The sequence below is a fragment of the Gymnoscopelus microlampas genome (genome assembly GCF_963454915.1).
Source record: "Gymnoscopelus microlampas genome assembly, chromosome: 10".
NCBI classification, from domain to species: Eukaryota; Metazoa; Chordata; class Actinopteri; order Myctophiformes; family Myctophidae; genus Gymnoscopelus; species Gymnoscopelus microlampas.
This window is the reverse complement of record NC_139947.1, coordinates 55,676,486-55,697,746: the sequence shown is the minus strand read 5'-3', so window position 1 is coordinate 55,697,746 and position 21,261 is coordinate 55,676,486. Positions and strand designations below refer to the sequence as shown.

At 40.5% G+C, this 21,261-nt stretch overlaps 1 protein-coding gene across 2 annotated transcripts in view; it reads right to left on the bottom strand.

The window, feature by feature from the left end:
• Window positions 1–20,560: 20,560 nt before the first annotated feature.
• The window catches only part of ppp1r12b (protein phosphatase 1, regulatory subunit 12B), a 13,413-nt gene continuing 12,712 nt past the window's right edge, over window positions 20,561–21,261 (bottom strand). For both annotated transcript variants that reach the window (XR_014601625.1, XM_084068808.1), the window contains one exon: window positions 20,561–20,963. Coding sequence is in view for 1 of the 2 variants with exons in the window: in XM_084068808.1 (XP_083924934.1) it covers window positions 20,877–20,963 (87 nt within the window). In the remaining variant the exon portion in view is untranslated. The remainder of the gene's footprint in view (window positions 20,964–21,261) is intronic.

Here is a 21,261-nt window from a genome sequence, read left to right as displayed (position 1 = left end):
GCCACGGAAGGACACGAAAAATCACACGTTGGACGCGGAGCAAGCGAGCAACGCTGAACGCATGCAAACAAACAAACAAACAAACAATGGAATGACATGCACGCAGGCACGCACGGAGCCGCGGACACACACACACACACACACACACACACACACACACACACACACACACACACACACACACACACACACACACACACACACCACGGAACGGAGCGTATCACGGAGGACGAGCGGTAACGTAACCCGACCCGTTTTTGGTTCTGCTGTTGACCCATGTTGGTTCGTTTGGAACAGTTTGAGCTGGTTCTGCTGCTGAGTGGAAACTGTCATTGTGGTGAACTTGAATACACTGATGTGTGTGCGCGGCCCGCCGGGCCAAGCTTTTAGTGTGTGTGTGTGTGTGTGTGTGTGTGTGTGTGTGTGTGTGTGTGTGTGTGTGTGTGTGTGTGTGTGTGTGTGTGTGTGTGTGTGTGTGTGTGTGTGTGTGTGTGACAAACGATTAACATGCGCTGGCTGCTCTCTTTGCGATCGCTGTGGCTGTTTATGTGGCTTTGTATTGGATTCTCACTGACTGTGATCATTTCGTTGTTTATTCAAAATGAGTGGAACAAAAGTTGGTTCACATGTTGGAAAAAAAGGACATGGGAAAAAAGGAGAATAAACCTCACTGAAAAGGTACTGGCAAATAAAATCGAATCAATCCAAAAGGAACGCAAAAAGAAAGTGGAGGAAACAAAAGCTCTGATAACCTCTATTAAAGAGCTCATGAAAGATGAGAAAAATGTTTCACTGGTTAAAGCACAACTTGATGCCTTGATGAAAGTGTCTGAAAATGACAATGCACTGCATGATTCTTTAATGACTATTATTCCACTTGATGAACAAGCAAAATAACTGGTTCTCAAAGGTCAATAAATATAAAGATGGATGCATTGAAGATGTTAACGCCTGGTTCTCAGTAGCCAGAGGACCACCAAGCCAACCCCAGCTAGAGGCTCATAACAGGCCTACTGAAAGGCCCCAGCAGCATGAGGCTGCTGAGGAGGAAAATGGAGAACATGGGGATGTGGAAAATTTGGAAAATGTGGAAATGACTGTGCTTCAGTCACATAATGTTTATGATGCTCAGGAGGATGTTCAACCATATGACAGCATATCAAACCTTAGCAACAAGACTCATGTTTCAATGAGATCAAAGGTTTCCTCTACTGCATCTGCATGTGTTAAAGCCGAGGCTGAAATGGCTGCTTTAATGGCTCGGCAAAAGTTGCTTGAACAAAAGCATGCTCTAGAAGAACAGGAAGCTCACATAAGAAAACTAAAGGAACAACTTCAGCTTGAAGCAGACATAGCCGCATCGGTGGCAATGCTGAATGTTTTGAGAACCTCTGGCTCAAGGGTGCGGAGTGCTGCTTCTCAGAAATTGAATGGAATGGAATCCTACTTTGAAAAGGGCCTCAACATTAATGCAGAGACATTCGTACCACACAAGGATGGAAAAGGACAACCTGCAGATGTTGGAGGCACAAGGCCAAAGCAAAGGCAACATGATGGAGCCCTCAAAGGATCGGACTGCACTGCAGTGTCATTTCAAAGCGACGGCAAATTCCGCGATCACTTATGACATCTCACACAGCTGGACCAGAGCCGTGGATGAAAATATACATGCATAGAATAATATGCAGGTATAGAATTATACAGAATATAAGAATAGACAATTCCTCAATGTTGATGGCCACATCGTTATCTTTATAGTTAACTATAGTTAACATTTATTCCTGAAATAGTGAATGAAGCGCCAGGATGAGCAAACTAACATTTATGAATTTAATCCTGACCTGTCCCTCTTTTTGCTCGTACAGTCCCCAGAACCCCAGTACAAAAATGTACTCCATGAAGTGTAGATGTGTGTCAAAAAGGAAACGTCGCAGCCGAGGGGCGCGCAGAACGGTGGATGCATATTTATAGCAGAAACAGCTTCACATTTAACTAGCCATACTCATTCAAATCTGAACAGATTCTTAAAATGTAAAATTCTCTATTAGCTGATAATAGCTGTGAAGGGTCTTCTTCCATGTGTATCAGTCATGATTGTTTCGCCATCAAACAATAACAAGCAAAAAGGAAATATCGGCGGGACCTTCTTCTCCATTGCGCTGCTCGCGCACCTCTCGTCCTAAAACACCTTCGCCCCAGGTCTAATCAAACATCTGTTCTAGAGTCTGGAAATAAACGTCCGAAGAGAGTGTCTCCTCAAGTGCCTCATCTTGTACCTGGGTGAAGATGTGAGCTGCCTGATCAAAGAGTTCCTGGTAAGGCAGTTAAGTACTGCCATCTTTTAACCCAGTTTAGACCAGTTAGATTGTCACTTTAATTGCTATGCTATCTATCTGAAAGAACAGGTGAGTCTGTCAGTCTTGTCTATCTATCTGAGAGAACAGGTGAGTCTGTCAGTCTTGTCCGGCTATCTATCTGAGAGAACAGGTGAGTCTCAGTCTTGTCCGGCTATCTATCCCAGAGAACAGGTGAGTCTGTCAGTCTTGTCCGGCTATCTATCTGAGAGAACAGGTGAGTCTCAGTCTTGTCCGGCTATCTATCTCAGAGAACAGGTGAGTCTGTCAGTCTTGTCCGGCTATCTATCTGAGAGAACAGGTGAGTCTCAGTCTTGTCCGGCTATCTATCTCAGAGAACAGGTGAGTCTGTCAGTCTTGTCCGGCTATCTATCTGAGAGAACAGGTGAGTCTCAGTCTTGTCCGGCTATCTATCTCAGAGAACAGGTGAGTCTGTCAGTCTTGTCCGGCTATCTATCTCAGAGAACAGGTGAGTCTGTCAGTCTTGTCCGGCTATCTATCTCAGAGAACAGGTGAGTCTCAGTCTTGTCTAGCTCCGAAAGGGGCCCGAGCGTGTAAGTTTCCTTTCCTGCCATACAGCTGCTTTACTGCCGCTGGTTCTCCGCTGCCTGGTGCCATTTTCTTGTCCCTTCGCTGGTTGTGTCTTTGTTATTTTAACAGTGCCAATGGCGCCACAAACGGAGGTCGCCAAGCTGGAGGTGGAGATTCGTTCCATCGGGGAGATGATAGAGGGACTCCTGCTGCAAGTCAGCACTGTGCTCCCGCCTGGCCGCCGCCGAACCCGGGGGTAGCCGGCAGTCATCGTCCGCCGCTGCGGCTATTGTACAGCCTTCCCTGGATGATGTTGGATCCTCGCCTGCCCCCCTATCCTGGGCAACGGTCGTTAGAAAAGGTCTAGTGCCATAACTTTATCTATATTTCCTGGTTAGGCATCTAGTCCTCCCAGGTGCTGTTACCTACTGCCTCTCCGGAGGAAAGATATCAGACATGATTGCACTAGCTCCAGCTGTTGTTGATTTGCATCCTACTGTCACTGTTGTCATTACACACGTGGGTACGAATGACGTCATGGCTAGACACTCCACAAAGATGCGAACAGACATGGAACTACTATGCTCCACAATAGAAAGACTGGGAAAGCCATGTATTGTATCGGGCCCCATTCCAACACTTTCCAATAAAATTGAACACTTTAGCCGAATCTATAGCTTTCATCTGTGGCTTCAGAATTTCTGTAATGCCCTAGGATATGACTTTATTGTGTCCGCCAGGAGACTATGTTTTCACTTTCCGTCCCCCCCCCCCCCCCCCCCCTCGGCCAAGCTAACATTGGTCAAGCCTCACGTGACACGTGACAATACGTTGAAAGAGTGTGCTCTGATTGGCTAGTGAGACGCATGACGTATCAGCGGCCTATAAATAGATGTGTCACTTTGAGAGAGAGGAGTAATCACAAAATGGCTGAGAAATGGCGGAGTAACACAGGATTAATCAAGTAACACTTAAGACAGGATTAATCAGGAACAGTACTGGCGGAGCACATCTTCTAGTTTCTAACTTTGATTACTTTTGGCGTATCCATAGTATGTACAGGAAAGATGGTGTGCACCCAAATAGTAGGGGCACTTCAACTCTACGGAACAATTGTATTAAATACATTGCTATTAATCCTTGATATGAAGCGCGGCGCGTTCCAATTGTTTTAACCCCTTCTTCAGTTTTTAGCTCTAGCCACGTGGATCAAGCCGCTTTGTGTCATATATCTGTTCCCCCAAAACCCCCCTGTCTATTACATTCTCAAGTTACACCATGCACTGTTGATGACTTCAACCTAATCAATATTCCCATTCAGCCATCAGTCATCATTCCTACTCCAAATTCTGACACAGCATTTTCCAAATTGACATTTAAGAATCGGAAAGGGCTGGGGAATATTCACTACAATATTAGGAGTCTAGTCCTTAATTTTGATTTTATAGTGTTACTTGTTAAGCAGACTAATCCGGACATTCTGGTGTTAGGTGAGACATGGCTCAAAAAAAGTATCAAGGATTCTAAAGTGTCTCTTTTAAACTATAGTTTATTTAGAGCCGACAGATCAGGTAGATGTGGTGGGGTATGTATTTATACCAAATCCAATCTTTCCACTACACTTTTAAATGCTGTCTCACACCCTAAGCACTTTGAGTAGCTCTCACTGAAGGTTCAGTGAGAGCCACTCCACTACAACCAACATCATTGGTTGTAGTGGGTATCTACAGACCCCCATCTGCAGACCCAGGTTCTATAGACACTTTAGCTAGCATGCTCTCCATGGGCTCGGATGGGGAGCTTTTGGTTTTAGGTGATTGGAACCAGAACTGGTTGCTGGTTCTGAACACCTCAAGGAAGTTACAAATTACTTGAATTTATCACAAATGGTCCTGGAAACTATTAGGCCAAATTTAATGGATAATTCAAGATCCACCCTGATAGACCTTATCTTCTCTAACAGGGCTGACAAGATCTCTGCTTGTGGTGTTTTTGAGTTAGGTGTTAGTGACCATTGCCCGGTTGGGTGCATAAAAAATGCCCGATTACACCGGACAAAATCTAAGGTGATCTCTAAGAGACGCTTTAAGCACTTTAACGAACAAGAGTTCTTATGTGACATTTTTAATAGTAACTTGTTCTTAATTTCTGAATTTACTGATGTTGATATGGCGCTAGAGTTTTTTATAGAAACATTTGTTGCTATTGTAGACACACATGCTCCAGTGAAAAAACTGAGAATCAGGGATAGAGTTACCCCTTGCTTTTCACCGACATTAGCTACCCTATTCAACAAGAGGAAAGAGCTTGGTCGCTTGCTAGGCGTTCTGGAGACCCTGCTCATTGGGCTTGCTTTCGGCAAATTCGTAATCATTGCACGTCTTTTCTCAGAAAGGCTAAATCTAATTATTTTTTAAATTTAATAACTTACTCTCAGGGAAATACAGTTAAATTCTGGAAAGAAGTGAACGCCCTTAATAATAATTCCACCTCTGCCCTACCATCTCAAGTAAATGGTAGTAATGGCGTAATTTCAGATCCTTTGGAGGTATGCTCTGCTTTTAATCTGCATTTTACAGATGCAGGGCACTTATTTAGTAATACTTATAGTGGACTCCCACTTTCAACGGATTACAGCAATTTTAGAATTAGCCCAACTGCTCAGTTCTCCATACAGCACCTCTCTACCTCTATTGTTCTGGAAGCTTTGCTTACAATAAACCATAAGACCTCGACTGGTGAGGATCACTTAGATCCTTTATTTTTAAAGACAGCTGCACCTCTTATTGCAGAGCACATAGCTCATATTTTTAATCTCTCTATTTCATTAAATATTTTCCCTCGTATGTGGAAACTTGCGCACGTCCTCCCACTTCACAAAGGTGGTGATAGACAAGAGCTAAATAATTACACACCGATTTCAAAGTTGCCTTGCCAAAATTTTGGAATCACTCATAAACTCACAACTCAAATTATTCCTCTCATCCTTCTCAGCGTTAAATGAAAATCAATCCGGTTTCAGAGCCAAACATAGTACAATCACTGCAGTCACCTTAGTTACAAATACCATTAATAATAATAATGAAACCTCGGAATGGTTTCAAACTTACTTAACAAATAGACATCAAGCTGTGAAGTCCGGAAGCTCTCAATCTGGGTTTCGGCCAGTCTCCGTGGACGTCCCACAGGGCTCAGTCTTAGGCCCAGTACTTTTTACTTTATATATTAACAATATTATCTCTACTCTTAATGACTGTAAGGCCCACCTTTGTGCAGATGACACGGTCATATACTGTGTCGCTGACTCAGCTCATCTTGCCACCAAGAAGCTGCAGCTTGCTTTCAATGCTCTCCAGGCTGCCCTGGTTGAGCTTAGACTGGTTTTAAATGCAAGCAAAACCAAATTCATGCTGTTCACTAGAGTTAAAACCACCAACCTTAGCGACATAGTCATAACCTCTTCAAGTGGTGCTACAATAGAAAGGGTCTCGGAACACAATTACCTGGGCATCTGGCTAGATGAGAAATTGTATTTTAAATTTCACATTGATAACCTTGAGACAAAAAAATAGGTTTTTCTATAGAAATAAATCATGCTTTCCTGCATCCAGTAGGAAAACAATTATTGAAGCCACTTTTCTCTCGGTTTTAGACTATGGAGACATTATTTATAGAACTGCTGCTCCATCAATTTTAAAACGCCTTGACACTGTGTACCATTCTGCCCTAAGATGGGTCTCTGGTGACACCTATGGTACCCATCATAGTACACTATACGGGAATGCAGGCTTATCCTCTTTAACTGAGAGGTGTGATAAACACTGGTATCTATTTATTTTTAAAGCCATATCAGGAATGCTCCCCCCTTATATTTGTTCTTTGTTGGTTCAGAACCCTATTACATACCAGACCCGCTCGAGTGATCTCCTGACGCTCAAGGTTCCTTTTGCGCAGATGGTGTTAGGCAAGACAGCATTTTCTGTCAGTGCTCCATCTGCCTGGAATGAGCTCCAGAGGTCCTTGAAAATCAAATCACTTCCATCTTTAGGTAGTTCACCTGTTCAGGATTGTAACTGCTTTATTTAATTATTTGATTATGATATATCTGTTCTAGTTCTTTGACTATTTTAGTTTACGAGTTCTTTCTGTATTCTGATTCATGTATTTTATTGCTGTATGTGAATGTCTATTCCTGTTGATTACTGTGTTCTGTATCTCGGCTACATTGAAAATGAGGGCCTGCCCCTCAACTGTACTCCGAGCTGAAATAAAGGTTATGATGATGAACTGTGACAAATGCTAATGTTCTCTCTTTCTCCCTCCTTGTCTGTCTTCAGGTTGTCCAGAAGGATGAGGCTGAGACGGAGCTTGCGAACACCACCATGGGGGTGTTTGTCCTGCGTGAAAATCAAGGTCCTCTCTGCGAACCGGTGGAAATTGGCATCATTATTGATGGTGTTGAGGTACTCAGTGGGCTGTCCTCAGTTGCTTCTGCGTGTGCCATGCTGTTTGGCCTTATCTATGCCCTGGACTTAAAGTATCCAGAAGGGCTCAAGTATAGTTTTGAGGCCTTTCAGAAAATCATCATGGACATAGAGCGCAAAAAGATGTCAAAAAGGGTACAGAACCTTGCAGCAAAGCTGCAAGATCCTGTGTAAACTCTTTACTTGGAGAAAGGTTAATGTGAGCCTTATAAATCACATCTTTACTTGGAGCAAGGTTAATGTGAGCCTTACAAATCACACATTCTGTTTAAAACATTGTCCCTAAATTTTGTTTTTATTTGTAAAATAATTATATGGATAGAGATGGAGCCTTTGAGCCAACCTGTAAAACCTCAGCCAAAATGGGACAAATTATTTTGTTATGTTCTTTAGATTTTAAATGGACAGAGAGCAAAAAGATGTCCAAAGGGTACAGAACCTTGCAAGAGTGTAAACTATTTACTTGGAGCAAGGTTAAATGTGAGCCTTACAAATCACACACACTTCGTTTAACCCATTTAGGGCGTGAACCCCTATTTGTAACTATACTTTTCAGGACAGGATTTATAAGGCACTATTAGAATCGACCTCCGGTCTAAATCGGTTAAAACATTCTGTCCCTGAATTTGTTTTTATTTGTAAAAGAATGACATGCCTTTTGTGTGAATACAAACAAGCACAACTTTGATAGATTCTTCTCAAGAATTACAGAATCGATCATGGACATTTTGGACGTCGTCATGAGTAGTATAGTAGGGTAAGGTTCTAATACCCATTTCTACCGCTAGGTAGAGTTTTCACATTTTTGACATTCCATAATTATTAATCCATAATTAATAATTTCAGATTGATTATTTAATTTGTTTCATTATTTAATTCATCCTTGGTTTAGCAATAAGACCCATTTATCATTCTAATTCCCTCTGTCGCTATCTCTGGGTCTCTGTCTTTTTCCAAAGACAGTGGGTAGTGGGTAACGGGGGATGGTAACATATGGTGATTTTGGGGATCTGTCTGTCTGTCTTTCTGTCAAGGACAGTCCGATAGACAGTCCGATAGACAGTCCGATAGACAGATAGACAGTCCGATAGACAGTCCGATAGACAGTCCGATAGACAGATAGACAGAACGATAGACAGTCCGATAGACCGATAGACAGTCCGATAGACCGATAGACAGATAGACAGATAGATAGACAGATAGATAGATAGATCCCCAAAATCACCATATGTTACCATCCCCCGTTACCCACTACCAGTGGACCACTATTTTACGATCCCCTAACCACTAAACCTTGTAGATAAGCTATTTTTCAGATGTTCTGAATGTATAAGGGCCTGAAGTGGTTAATGCCATAATGGCAGATACTCGGTCAACCATAATATATAATATTAATGAACAATACATTTATTGTATGCAGGCCCTAACCCTAAACCCTAACCCTTTAGAAACACCATGTAAATCAGTGAGGGGGTACTTAGCTACAATAATGTAAATGATGGAGAGTTGGTACCAATAGGAGTGATAATAGGCAAACATTGATCAAAATAACAATTATTTAATTAAGTAATGCAGATTTTTGACAATAATTTAACTCTTGAGAGCATACATGATTAAAGACCCATGGGTCCATTTGGTTACTTCTAGAGACTAGGCTATTTTAGGGTTCCAGGCCTGGTTGCAGCTGTGGGCGGAGAAAACAATAGCTCAAACACCTTAGGTGTGAACAAAGCCCTTGCGAGGAGCACCATATACTGTATGTATCCCTAGGGGCTTCATACCATACCCTAGCGGTAGAAATGGGTATTAGAACCTTACCCTACTATACTACTGTCATGCCTACCCATGCACATATGTAACCTGCCCTTGTTCGTTTAAGACCTGGAATGCCCTTAAGAGTCATTTGTCAAGGAGCCACCCTCAACTTGCCACTGAAAAGGCTGAACTGACAACTTGTACATGCCTTTTGTGTGCATACAAACAAAGCACAACTTTGAAAGACTACTTGCGTCACATTGGACAGCATCTGCAAAATTTTTAAACTGTTACATGTATTTTTCAAGGGTGCCCATATAAGACAAATATTTATGGAGCCTTCACGACTCAGAAGTCCAGAAGCCACAAGGCATCTTCTATAAATAATTTAATTTAAAGCCTGGCATTGCTTAGAGTTTCCCTCTCAAGATTCAAGCAATGAATTGCAGGAGAATATTTCAGATGATGAGTCAGTCAAGTGCTTCTGTCCATGAAATGCAAAATTGTGTAAATTTGCCTCAGTTTTATTTAACCCATTTAGACCTGAGGCCGATTCTAAATCCTGACCTAAGTCCTGACCTAAGTTTTCTGAAAAACTTCAAACGTTACAACAAATGTATGTTGCTATATACTGTACATACAACAAATGTGTTAAGTTGGAGCATAATTTGTCTCTGGTGTGGCTGTTGATGACTTCTTGCAGGAGCTACAGTATTTGTTGTTTTCAGTCCCTGTTTACAAGCTTTTTTTTCTTCCCAATATTTTCTGAGACTGGTTTAATGACTGTTTACTGTTACAGACTGATAGGATTACTGACTGACTGATTGTGAGACAGACTGGGTTAGTCTAATATAGCCTTAAGGCTCTGCTATTTTTAAGGAAGAGGTAACACTCATTGGCAGCTAGCAAATGGCAAAGATTTGTTCAAAATGGTCCGCCAGTCATGTTATTGGCAGGCAATTTGTGAAGGTGTAAAATACCTTGCCTGGACCTCATGACAATTGTGAATGTTTTCCTTGAAATGTGTCTTATCACTGCAGATATTATATGTTAAATTACAGACATGTGGATTTTGGTGTAATATTTTTGTATTGTCTTAATCTAGCACTGTATGACTTTGCCACTTAGAAAATGTACTGTTGCCATGTTTAGGGCTAATATTTTACCAAAGCACTTTTGCCTCAAAAGATTTCTGTATCTCTTTGCCTCTCTCCATCTCACCCCGTCTCTCTGCCTCTACCTCACTTTCTCTCAGTCTCTCTGTCTTTGTGTGCAAGTGTTGTTTTATTGGAGATTTGTTGGGTTTGCCAGACTCGGAAGTGAATGTATCGTGCACATGCTCGTGGCACTTTGTTTTATTGGATCTGAGATTTTTTGGGGGTTTTCCAGGCTCAGAAGTGAATGTATATCGTGCACATGCACGTGGCACTTTGTTAAAATAATTCCGATTTTTGTATTCATGGTATTTGTTCTCAGGAAGACGCCATAATAAATGTTGAATATAAATTTGTGTCTCTTCGTAATTTCAAGTGTCATTTTCAACTTGGAGTAAAGTAATTAGTTTACTTGTAACAGGTTGACAAAAACGCATTAGGTTTTGTTAAAGTGAAAAAAATAGTGTTTCATACATAATTTTGCTTTGTAGTTACTTAAAATATAAGCTTAAATAAAAGTGCAAATACAGGTTCATTCAAAGAGAATTTATGGTTTGGTTCAAATAAAAAATGTTCATTGGTTGGAAGGAGTTTCTTAACTTACGGTAACTTAAGATATAAGCTTAAACTAAAGTGAAAACACGAATTAATGTAAAAAGAGTACATTGCTTTAATTTAAAAAATTGATTTATTTATAATAAAAAATATTCATTGGTTGTGATAACTTATTTAATTTAAAGTAAGTGGATATATTTGCTTTGGAGAAGGGTAATTTTCAAGTTGAGAAAAAGTAAAATATTTACTTGTAACAAGTTGAAGCAATTTTTTTACTTTGATCCAAAGCCTCAATTTTTACAGTGCATGATCAGAACAGCCTTTTTCCTAATCTAGGCTAAATTGTCTAATTGTGTTAATTTATGATATTTTGGCATGTTTAATTATCAATTTGCTGGGGAGCCCCTTAATGGCCCTTGTTGGTCCCCGGACCTCATGTTGAGAACCACTGACCTAGGGAACAACTGACATTGATATAATTAACCAACATGGCTCCAGTGTGATCTGCATATGGAGAGGACATGTGTAACCCTAAACAAAGGTGAGGATTGGACTTTTTTCAGACAATGGTAACATTAACATAATAAATGTATTTGACAATCAGCGTGGTCATTTGCTCGTATAGGATTATACTGAAGCATCAATGAGTATTCGATCTTGGGAACCCATAAAAAAAAAAGGAAAACAGCGCCCTCTGCAGGTGGAAGGAAAGCGATCATATTGCAGTTATAGATATCTAAAACTGCATTATGGATAAGAAGAATTACAATTACGGATATCGATAATATAAATACAGATATATTGAACTGTATTGTTCCTAGCACAATTGCAGTTGTCGATATCCATAATTCGATTAGTACTAGTCATAATATGAATTGTGGTTATATTTAATTACATTTTGGATATACAAAATGTAATTATGGAGGTCTGGAACGATTTTTTAATTTCGGATATCTAAAATGGTAGTTTGTCCTAGTAAAAACTGCATTGTAGATATCTGAAAGAGTAGATCCTCCTAGTAAGAATTCAATTGTAGATATCCAGAATGTTGGTTTTAGATATCCAGAATGCAATTACGGATATCCGAAACTCAAAGCCCAATACAAATGAATGGGAAAAGTGATGTCATTCCTCCTAGGAAGAATGACATTTCGGATATCTCAATGTCATTATGGATATCCGAAACGTTAGTTTTGACTAGGAAGAACTGAATTATAGATATCTATTATACATATTCAGTCTAGCTATTAAATGTTAAACCGGCTACTTTTTTTTTTTTAAGGATTTCAAGATTAATTTTGACTAGGACAAATGCAGCTTTAGATATCGTGAAATACAATTTCTACTAGTAAGAATGTCTTTTGGATATATTTAATTACCATTATGACTAGTATGAATACAGTTTTTACTAGGAGAAATGCTATTTGAGATATCTAAAATATAATTGTAGATAGTCAATCAACCCTTTTATGTTACAATGGCGTCTTATCTACCTGTCACCAGATATCCATAACATATTTATGTATATCTGTAATTGTATTGTTCCTAGTCATAATACTAAATGCAGATATCTGAAATTACATTTTTACTAGTAATAATATGAATTGTGGATATCCATAATTCCATTTGTCCTAGTAACAATGAATTAATGGATATACTAAAGGTAATTACGGAGGTCTGGAATGATTTTTTAATTTCGGATATCTAAAATGGTAGTTTGTCCTAGTAAGAACTGCATTGTAGATATCTGAAAGAGTAGATCCTCCTAGTAAGAATTCTATTGCATATATCCAGAATGTTGGTTTTAGATATCCAGAATGCAGTTACTGATATCCAAAACTAAAAGCCCAATACACATGAATGGGAAAAGTGACGTCATTCCTCCTAGGAAGAATGACGTTTCGGATATCTCAAATGACAGTTCCTCCTAGGAGGAATGTCATTATGGATATCCGAAACGTTAGTTTTGACTAGGAAGAACTGAATTATAGATATCTACTATACACATTGCCATACACAGGCTCACTACCGGGGTTCCCCAAGGCTCGGTTCTGGGTCCTCTTCTTTTCGCTCTCACTACATCTCTTGGTGCTGTCATCCACTCCCATGGCTTTTCATACCACTGCTATGCCGATGACACCCAGCTGATCCTCTCATCCCCCCCCCCCTCTGACACACAAGTTGAGACATGCATTGCTGCTTGTCTGGCTGACATCTCGGAGTGGATGTCGACGAACCACCTGAAGCTCAACCTGGACAAGACTGAGCTGATGTTCCTCCCGGGGAAGGGCTGTCCGCACCGAGACATGGCCATCACCATTGATAATGCTGTGGTGACGTCAACTCGGACTGCAAAGAATCTGGGTGTGACCCTGGACGATCAACTGTCGTTCATCCCTTCCTCACGGAGAAGGCAGCCCAGGTGCTCATCCAGGCTCTTGTCATATCCTTCTCCGTTCTCTCCCCGTAGCGGCTCGCATTCAGTTTAAAACCCTGGTGCTAGCCTATAGGGCAGTGAAAGGAACAGCTCCTTCTTACCTCCGGGCTATGGTCAATGCTTACACCCTGCCCGACCACTTCGGTCTGCAACCTCGGGGCGACTGATTGCCTCGTCACTCAAGGGTCCTTCTGGTCGATCGACACGGTCACAACTTGTTTTCTGTTCTGGCCCCACAGTGGTGGAATGAACTTCCCACTGATGTCAGGACAGCAGAGTCACTGCCCATCTTTCGCCACAGGCTGTAAACCCACCTCTTCAGGAAACACTCTTTGCCTGGCCTACTTGTTGTTAACTAGTTGTACGAACTCTTGTTTTATTGTTATCTTGTTTAGTCGATACACTTATTTGTTTTAGCTCCTGCTCATTTGATTTTGCTATTTTGTCTCATCTGTTTAAGAAAGTATGTAGCTGATATATTGCACTTTTACCTTAGCGCTAGGTATACTCTTGGTTGCTTGTTTTTGCAGGAAATGCACTTAAGACTTCTGGTGATTAGTAGTTTGGTGTCTGCGGACAGATACTAATCTAGGGGAGAACCACTGGGAATCAAGCCCACATAAGCAACTACACCTTAGAGACAAGCCCAAGAAACCACAACCTGCAACCACCAATATTTACAATCAACTTAACAAAAACAAGCCCAAGGTCACTTATAATAAGCAGACATGGCAACACTGTTGTTCACCTGTAGTCAGTCAGCCTATCAGTGTTAATGAGCTGTTGTTGTTCAGCTGTGAGCAACAGTTACCTGTGTGTATGTACACCTCCTGTTCCAGTGTCTCCTTGTCAGTTCATTCATTATTGTAAGTCATCAGTTTTCAGTTCCTGCTCCTGCACTGTATTCCTTCTATTTGAGTCTCCTGGTATTTTTCCTCGTGTAACTTCCTTCCCCAGTGCTTTTTCTCCTCCTGTTTCTTCCTGGTTCTCTGTCTGTCTGTCTGTCTGACTGTCTGTCTGTCTGTGTTTAGGTCAGTATTAGGTCATGTATCAGATAAACTCAGTGATATGTGTTTATCTGTCATATATACTGTATGTCAGATAAACTCATATGTGTTTATCTGTCATATAGACTGTATGTCAGATAAAGTCAGTGAATCCAGTAGTTTTGAAGTCTTGAAGCTCCAGGAAGATGAAAGATGAGAAGCTTTTAAAGTGTCTGAGAGGCTCAAACAGAATCAATGTTAAACTAATGTAACACCATGAAGCCTCAAGTTTCCAAGATGGATCTATATTATATTATATGATATTTTATTATATTTTATTATATTATTACAGCTCATCAGATGAATAGTATATGTATTACAGCTTTTTAGATGAATATTATATTATATTATATGTATTACAGCTCTTTAGATGAACGGTCAATCAATAAAACTGCAAGTGTGTTTAAGGATTTCTATCGATCTTTCCAGTCGTCTTTAATGGGTTTTTCTCCTCTAATTCTTCCGTTTTTCTGGAGCGAACACTTGGTGAATATCCATATATCCTGACGTTGGTTTCATCCTACCGTAGGCTGAGATCTCACGTCTGGTCGATAGCAGTTGTTGACGTTGGCTGCCGTTTATTCCATTCTAGACCTGCGGAGCAGCATTGTCTGACTAAAAGGTCTGTCGGATTAACGCATGCCTCCCCTGGACACATACTCCACTCATAAATGTATATCTACACTAATAAATAATCCTTGTGAAAATATAATATTTTATAAAGTAATTTAAACAAACTGCTTTAACAGTCATTCAGATAAGATTGCAGATCTGGCTGCATTGAAAATAGCAGATCTACAAGCTCACAAGCCAGTGTCGCATCACAACGCGTTGTGAGCTTGTAGATCTGCTATTTTCAAAATATACGAGCGCTTCTGCGAGAGCACTTTCGGGAGTTTAGACCGGTGCAGCGGCGCTGCTGTTATATTTTCATGGCCACCGGGAGATCAGACATTTAACCCATGGTCCAACACACACCAGCCTTCATCCATTAATGTTCTCTCCAGGCTATCTCTCATTAATGCGGAGCGGGACGGGACTCGCCCGTCCGACGGTCCGAGTCTCACTGGGAAATGTGAATAGCCTACATGACGGCTTTATTTTAGTGTAACTCGAACGCGCACTGCTCGGTATGGTTTAAATACATTAATATACAAACGTATTCCATTCATGGCGATGTGATTGGTATCATAATATGTCATTCATGTACTGTAGGCTACAAGCCTACGTGACAAAGATTGTACCGCTACGTACAATTACATGAAAGACACAGCTGGGCGGGCGTGTGTGTGTGTGTGAGAGAGAGAGAGAGAGGCGTGTGCGTGTGTGGCGAGGCAAGCGGGGGAAACTATTTCTTATTGGCTTTTCATGATGTCTTTGGTCGTATTCTGGTTCTTCATGTCGTAAATTCGGGGCGTTTTGTGAATATTTAAGGGCGTGTTATTTAAATTACGCTCGTTTTCAGACGTGAGATTTATCAAAGCTCCGACCTGATGTACGCTAGGATCGGCTGTATAGGATCCTTTGATGACGTTGGTGTACGGCCAAATATATGGAAAAATATATGCCGTTTTTTACGCTCCGTTGATAAATGAGGGCCCCTGACTCTGTTTGACCAGAATGGAACAGAGCCTTCATTAGTATCATTGTAACAACCAGAATGGAACAGAGCCTTCATTAGTGTCATTGTAACAACCAGAATGGAACAGAGCCTTCATTAGTGTCATTGTAACAACCAGAATGGAACAGAGCCTTCATTAGTATCATTGTAACAACCAGAATGGAACAGAGCCTTCATTAGTATCATTGTAACAAGCATAAAGGAACAGAGCCCTCATTAGTGTCATTGGTAACACATGTGAAGGAAGTAAGAAGAGGCCCAGTGTCTTTCCAACATGTCTGCTGTGCATAGAGCCTGTTGTATTGATCTGTTTGATTATAATGCTGATCCCAGGAGGATGACAGGAAACGAATGTTGTGTTTCATCGAATCGACACCAGATGGTGCTAAAGCCTAATTTATACTCTGCAGTACAGTTGCCAGTTTGTTCTGACATTTTGTGACACTCTCACGATATTGTGTGTGTGTGTGTGTGTGTGTGTGTGTGTGTGTGTGTGTGTGTGTGTGTGTGTGTGTGTGTGTGTGTGTGTGTGTGTGTGTGTGTGTGTGTGTGTGTGTGTGTGTGTGTGTACACACAAGTGCACACAGTAAGTGCAAGATTTGTATTTGTTCTCCAACACTTTGAAAAGTATGGTAACTAATAGATCCTGGGAAATGGAAGGAAATTGGTTCTGATCAATATAATGTATATTATAATGATAAATGATATGAATGATAAATAAGTCACACCCTGTTCTTTGATCAGGGAGAACAGTGGAGGCCTGAGGGAGAAAACACACCTTCATTATTATTATTGTACTGGAAACAAGAAAACTAACCTTTGTTTTTCATCAAGCTGTCATCTTAGGTTGATTTATTAATGCTGCTGTAGAAACTCTGCTCATCTCTCTCTCTCTCTCTCTCTCTCTCTCTCTCTCTCTCTCTCTCTCTCTCTCTCTCTCCCAATATATGAAGTTCCTTGTCCCACTTTTGTGCACTATAGGCCCAAATAGCCGATCTATTCATAAGATTATTCATAAGATAAAACACTTTAGAACAAATACAATAACATACTTTTAGTTTTGTACCAAAGTATATAAGTTACACCTATCAATAGTGCATTTATATAGCGCTTTTATCCAAAGCGCTTTACATAGATTGTGCATTACATTCACCCATTCACACACACATTCACACACCGATGATGCATCACGATTGTGGGGAAAATATTCATATTTGAGAGCTTGTAGATCGGCTATGTTCGTTGAAGAGATTTGGTGTATGGAAAAGGGTAGCGGATCAAGTACATAGCCATAGGGTACCCCGGTCAATGAAGTATTTCGTATAATATTACCATCTGTTCTCTCTCTCTCTGTGTGTGTGTGTGTGTGTGTGTGTGTGTGTGTGTGTGTGTGTGTGTGTGTGTGTGTGCGCGTCTAACGCGTCGACGGCGTGGGTGGATTAAGTGGCAATTGACTCGAAAATGCATCGATGGCGTTCAAAGAGTTAACAGACTACTTCTACATTGCAGTATTGATACTTTTACTTAAGTAAAACATTTGAGTACTTCTTCCACTACTGCTAAGCAGCTAATGAGCTAACACACCCGTAAAAATTCACCTCAGTTTGTGATGGTTGGAGATAATGCATTGCGTTTCCACAGTCTGTCACACTGTGTTTTACCAGCTTTGACACTGACAACTCTACTCAACGTTCATGTGGAGTAACGTTACATTATGAGGTGTTTAGTTCACTCTTTTTGCTTCCAAAAGGCCAATGTGAAAAGGGTGGCATTTGGCATTTTTCCTTCCTTTTTTTTTTGTCCCACCCCCTCTCAGAACCTGGTAGGTTGACTAGAGTTGATTGACATCTGGCTATACCCAATGACATTGTGTCCATATATGGCCTTTAGTTAATGTTAATGAGCACACGTTCAATGCTCTTAAAGTTGAAAGTTCAAACACAAATGAAATACAAATATATATTTGAAATAAAAAAAGGTTAATATGTCAGATCAAATATTATTTGATATTATACTACTATATTATAGTAAGACTAAATATTGATTTACACTACTGAGACATTTTGAGGCAATCGGTTTCCAAATAATAGTTTTTTTTATTATTATCATTTTTTACAGACATCATGGATACACACTCTGAAATCATGTGAATATTTTACACCGCAAACAATTTGTTAAGGAAGTGATTAAAACCACAGTGTGTTCAATACATATTTCATCATACAGTATATTTACACACACACACACACACACACACACACACACACACACACACACACACACACACACACACACACACACACACACACACACACACACACACACACACACACACACACACACACACACACACACGTGTGCTTAGCTGTGCTAATGCTTGGAAGGTGAAGGCTAGTGGTCAGAATATTCTTTGCAGTTATAAAAAAATAACATAATTTCCATCTCATAATGAACATAGATACAGATTATTAACACAGTCGCTAAACATGAAACAATATGTCAATATGAAAACCACATATTACTAATACATGAGTCTATATTATTCCAAACCTTGGAATAATAGACTCATGTATTAGGGGTCGTTGAAACGAAACATGAGTTTAGTTTAGCTGTGTTATTGTTGTCATAATATTATGACATCATTCACTTTATTCTACTGTGTGGAATGAACACAATGTTGGTGGATGTTTCTGTGAACAATCAATCAATCAATCAAACATAAATACATGTGATGTGTGGATATAATATAATACTAAATGTTTCATTGAACACATTCTATAAAATCCTTTTCATACAAATGGAATTGAATGGAAGTCACTAACATCATCTGGTCCCCATGTTGTCCATGTGAAGTTTACACTTCTTAACCACTAACCATGTTGTCCATGTATGTATGTAATATGTATATAACAATCTGGTCCCCATGTTGTCCATGTGAAGTTTACACTTCTTATTTCTTAACAATGAGTGAAAACCTTTTGGGAATAAATAAAAAAAAATTTTTTCAATCAAATTTTGACCAATTTTGACCCCAAATAAGGTTTAACCAGGGTTAATGTGGTGAAGATTACAGTTGAATTGTGATTTCATCAAACATATCAGACGGCCTACATACATACATACATACATACATACATACATACATACATACATACATACATACATACATATACATACATACATACATACATAATGTACAAAAGGAAATGCATGCATTTCAGTCTGACATATCCCCATATTTTATCCTTTTTTTTACTTTTTACAATCACACACAATAGAGCACCGAAGTCCTGACGTCACTGCCAGTAGAGGGCGCTTTCCGCAGGTTCATGGCTTTACTTATTGTATTGATATCCTCATTGGGGAATCTTAGATCTCTTCATATAAGAACTGTGTTCCAAAAATAAACACACCACCCTGGTGTTTTACTCATATGGATATGAAGCATCGACTGAAGGTGTAAATGTACACATTTACCCAAAGAGTAACACAATATAAACACTAGAAACCAGTCAAACAACCCAAAGACTACATTTCCCATGAACGCGGCTGCTGTAGGGACAGTGATTTCAGACCCAGAAGTAGTAGTTCTTAAGACTTTTAAGACAGAATTAATTCCATTTTCTCCAGATACAGGCTGTATCAAATATGAATGAATATCATAAACGATGCAGAGCCACTCCCCCTGACAGAATCACCAGGGTGGTGTGTTTATGTTTGGAACACAGTTCTTATACGACGTGATCTAAGATTCCCCTATGGGGGTTTCAACACAAAAAATAAAGCCATGAGCCCGTGGAACAGCGCCCTCTAGTGCGTTGGTTCTCAAAGTGGGGTCCGGGGACCCCCAGGGGTACTTGAGGGGGTTCCAGGGGGTCCCCAGCTAAATGATGGACAGGAACCAAATGGACCCTTATGTGTCTGTAACTCTGAGAGTGTACAAATGGAACCAAATGGACCCTAACGGGTCCATTTGGTTCCATTTGTACACTCTCAGAGTTAAATTAACATTGATTTTACAATATGAATTGGGGTCCCAGAGGTATAAATGCCATTAAATGGGGGTCCGTAGCCTAATGCATGTTAAACTGGGGGTCCTTGAAATTAAAATGGTTGAGGATCACTGCTAGAGAGCCGTAAAAACCTTCTCTTATTGTGGTCCCTGGCTTATTTTTTCAAATGGGGGTCCGCGGGGTAATAAGTGTCAATTTGGGGGTCCTTGACATGAAAAAGTTTGAGAACCACTGCTCTAGTGACAGTGACGTCAGACTTCGGTGCTCTATAAATGATGATAGTTGCATCACCGTCACAAACTGTTTGAATCAAGGAGGATTTAACAAACGTTTATACATCTCTGAAATGTTGAATCTTCACCAGGCCTGGTGGGCCTAACCCTGAACAGCCTGACACTGTGGATGTGCTTTAGTTACAACCTTTTCTTCCATGATGATGGAGTTGAGACGTCCATCCTATGATGTTATGAAGTTCAGTGGGTCTCAAAGTGAGGTCCAGGGACCCCCAGGGTTCCTTGAGGGGGTACGAATGTACCAGAGTGTATACGAATGGAACCAAATGGACCCTTACGGGTCCATTTGGTTCCATTTGTACACTCTCAGAGTTATGGGGGTCCTTGATATGTTTCACTCTGAGAACCACTGTTATAGATGGATCTTCAAGCTGTCCTTGTGTTGTCATGGAAACATGTGTCTTTGTGTTGTCATGGAAACATGTCTTTGTGTTGTCATGGAAACATGTCTTTGTGTTGTCATGGAAACATGTGTCTTTGTGTTGTCATGGAAACATGTCTTTGTGTTGTCATGGAAACATGTCTTTGTGTTGTCATGGAAACATGTGTCTTTGTGTTGTCATGGAAACATGTCTTTGTGTTGTCATGGAAACATGTCTTTGTGTTGTCATGGAAACATGTTTGTGTTGTCGTTCACTTGGACAGTTTAGTGATGACTCTGATCAAAGCTCCGTTCTCATCCTTCAGCCTCTGGTTCTCTGATCTGACCTCTGTTAACACCTGAGAGAGAGAGAGAGAGAGAGAGAGAGAGAGAGAGAGAGAGAGAGAGAGAGAGAGAGAGAGAGAGAGAGAGAGAGAGAGAGAGAGAGAGAGAGAGAGAGAGAGAGAGAGAGAGAGAGAGAGAGAGAGAGAGAGAGAGAGAGAGAGAGAGAGAGAGAGAGAGAGAGAGAGAGAGAGAGAGACATCAGACGCTGTTCAAACGTTCACCTGACGAGGGCGCCAGGGCACTGTTATCATCACTTCTGTACATGACAAGCATCTCCACTGAAAGGAGCTGGAAGTCTGTTTTGAGTTTTTT